Below are 2,500 nucleotides of genomic sequence, written 5' to 3'. Positions count from 1 at the left end.
TAGCGGGATCAATATAGTGGTCAGTATAGCGGGGTCGATATAGAGGTCAATGTAGAGGTAAGTATAGTGGTCAGTATAGTTGACAGTATATCGGTGGTCAGTATAGCGAGGCCAGTAGAGCGGGGTCAGTATAGCGGCCAGTAGAGCGGGGTCAGTATAGCGGCCAGTATAGAGGTCAGTATAGCGGGGCCAGTATAGCGGGGTCAGTATAGAGGTCAGTATAGCGGGGTCAATATAGAGGTCAGTATAGCGCGGTCAGTATAGAGGACAGTATAGCAGGGTCAGTATAGTGGGGTCAGTATAGAGGACAGTAAAGCAGGATCAATATAGCGGTCAGTAAAGAGGCCAGTATAGAGGTCAGTATAGAGGTCAGTATAGAAGCCAGTATAGAGGCCAGTATAGTGGGGTCGGTAAAGAGGTCAATATAGAGGACAGAATAGTGATCAGTATAGAGGTCAGTATAGAGAACAGTATAGCAGTCAGTATAGCGGAGTCAGTATAGAGATCAGTATAGCGGGGTCAGTATAGAAGTCAGAATAGCGGGGTCACTATGGAGGTCAGTATAGCAGGGTTAGTATAGCGGGGTCAGTATAGAGGTCAGTATAGAGAACAGTATAGCGGGGTCAGTATAGAGGTCAGAATAGCAGGGTCAGTATAGAGGTCAGTATAGAGATCAGTATAGCTGGGTCAGTATAGAGGTCAGAATAGCGGGGTCAGTATAGAGGTCAGTATAGCAGGGTCAGTATAGCGGGGCCAGTATAGAGGTCAGTATAGAGGTCAGTATAGCGGGGTCAGTATAGAGGTCAGTATAGAGGCCAGTATAGCAGAGTCAGTATAGAGGTCAATATAGAGGACAGTATAGAGGTCAGTATAGACGATAGTATAGCGGGGTCAGTATAGAGGTAAGTATAGAGGTCAGTATAGAAGACAGTATAGAGGTCAATATAGAGGTCAGTATAGTGGTCAGTATAGATGACAGTATATCGGTGGTCAGTGTAGATTACAGTATAACGGGGTCAGTATAGAGGTCAGTATAGCGACCAGTATAGAGGCCAGTATAGCGGGGTTAGTATAGAAGACAGTATAGCAGGGCCAGTAGAGTGGGGTCAGTATAGAGGTCAATATAGTGGCCAGTATAAAGGGCAGTATATTGGCCAGTATAGTGGTCAGTATAAAGGTCAGCATAGAGGACAGTATAGAGGACAGCATAGTAGTCAGTATAGACAACAGTATAGCGGTGGTCAGTGCACATGACAGTATAGTGGGGTCAGTATAGAGGCCAGTATAGCGGGGTCACTATAGAGGTCAGTATAGCGGGGCCAGTATAGCGGGGTCAATATAGAGGTCAGTATAGCGGGGTCAATATAGAGGTCAGTATAGCGGGGTCAGTATAGCAGGGTTAGTATACAGGTCAGTACAGTGGTCAGTATAGTATAGTGGTTCAAATAGCAGTAGTGTGTGTCTCTCAGAATGCAGTCAGTGGACAGTGTGTGTGTGTGTGTGTCCTCACTCAGCAGCTCTCTGTAGTCTTTGATCTGTTCGGCCTGTGCGTGAACCGTCGCCTCTGACACCATCAGTCTCTCCTGCAGCTCCCGATTCTCCTGACGACTCACAGCGAGGTCACCACGGAGACGCTCCGCCTGCTCCCGGAGCCCCACCTCCACATGCTGCCAGAAGCCAATGGCTCCGCCTCCTCCAGTGCTGGAGCTGCCACTGTCTCCCTCCACCTCACGCTCCATCTCTACACCCTGATTGGAGCGCAGACTCTGAAGTTACACTGGTAAGGGTGAGGGCTGCACTGCTCACACTGCACATTTACAGACTCACCTGGCCGCGGGCTGCAGGTGTGTGTGACAGCAGGGCTCCCAGGTCCAGGGAATGAGGCCTGGTGCACCTCCTCTTCCTCCGAGACTCCCGCAGCTTCACACACGGAGGGCCGCGCTTGCCTGGTGGAGCCCGGATCTCTGCTGCTTCCTCTCCTTCATCCTCATCATCCTCGTCCTCCTCATACTCCTCCTCTCTGAACGTACAGTAATCTCTCTGAGGCTCATGGCAGGTCTGCTGGTCTGCTTCAGCCTTCTCGGACCCTCTGCAGCGCACAGACCCCTCCTCATGTGCTGCTGACGCCATACACTCTTCATCAGCGCTCCTGGAACACAGCCTCAGCATCATCATCACCAGAGGCACAGTGTGTGTGTGTGTGTGTGTGTGTGTGTGTGTGTGTGTGTGTGTGTGTGTGTGTGTGTGTGTGTGTACCTGGTGTGAGAGAGCGCCTCATCCTTCTGCACCATCGCTCCACACAGCTCGACTCCTCTCCTCTGCTCTTCATCACACTGTATCTCCTCTGCATTCTGGGACAGCAGCATCTCATACCCAGGCTGACCCACCTCCACCTTCTGCTCACACACACACACACACACACACACACACACACAGGTTAAAGATAACACTGTACAGGTGGTCTCCTGTGTGTGTGTGTATGTGTGTTGGGCTTCAGCTT

At 50.6% G+C, this 2,500-nt stretch overlaps 1 protein-coding gene across 50 annotated transcripts in view; it reads right to left on the bottom strand.

Moving 5' to 3' along the window:
• The window catches only part of wu:fj49a02, a 51,508-nt gene that overhangs the window by 18,383 nt on the left and 30,625 nt on the right, over positions 1-2,500 (bottom strand). For all 50 annotated transcript variants that reach the window (XM_073932658.1, XM_073932717.1, XM_073932664.1 and 47 more), the window contains 3 exons: positions 2,257-2,396; positions 1,828-2,149; positions 1,511-1,748 (listed from right to left, as the gene is read on the bottom strand). In XM_073932658.1, coding sequence (XP_073788759.1) covers positions 1,511-1,748; positions 1,828-2,149; positions 2,257-2,396 — 700 coding nt within the window. The remainder of the gene's footprint in view (positions 1-1,510; positions 1,749-1,827; positions 2,150-2,256; positions 2,397-2,500) is intronic.

Source organism: Danio rerio, chromosome 2, assembly GCF_049306965.1.
Source record: "Danio rerio strain Tuebingen ecotype United States chromosome 2, GRCz12tu, whole genome shotgun sequence".
Taxonomy (NCBI): Eukaryota; Metazoa; Chordata; class Actinopteri; order Cypriniformes; family Danionidae; genus Danio; species Danio rerio.
This window is presented reverse-complemented; position numbering and strand designations above follow the sequence as displayed.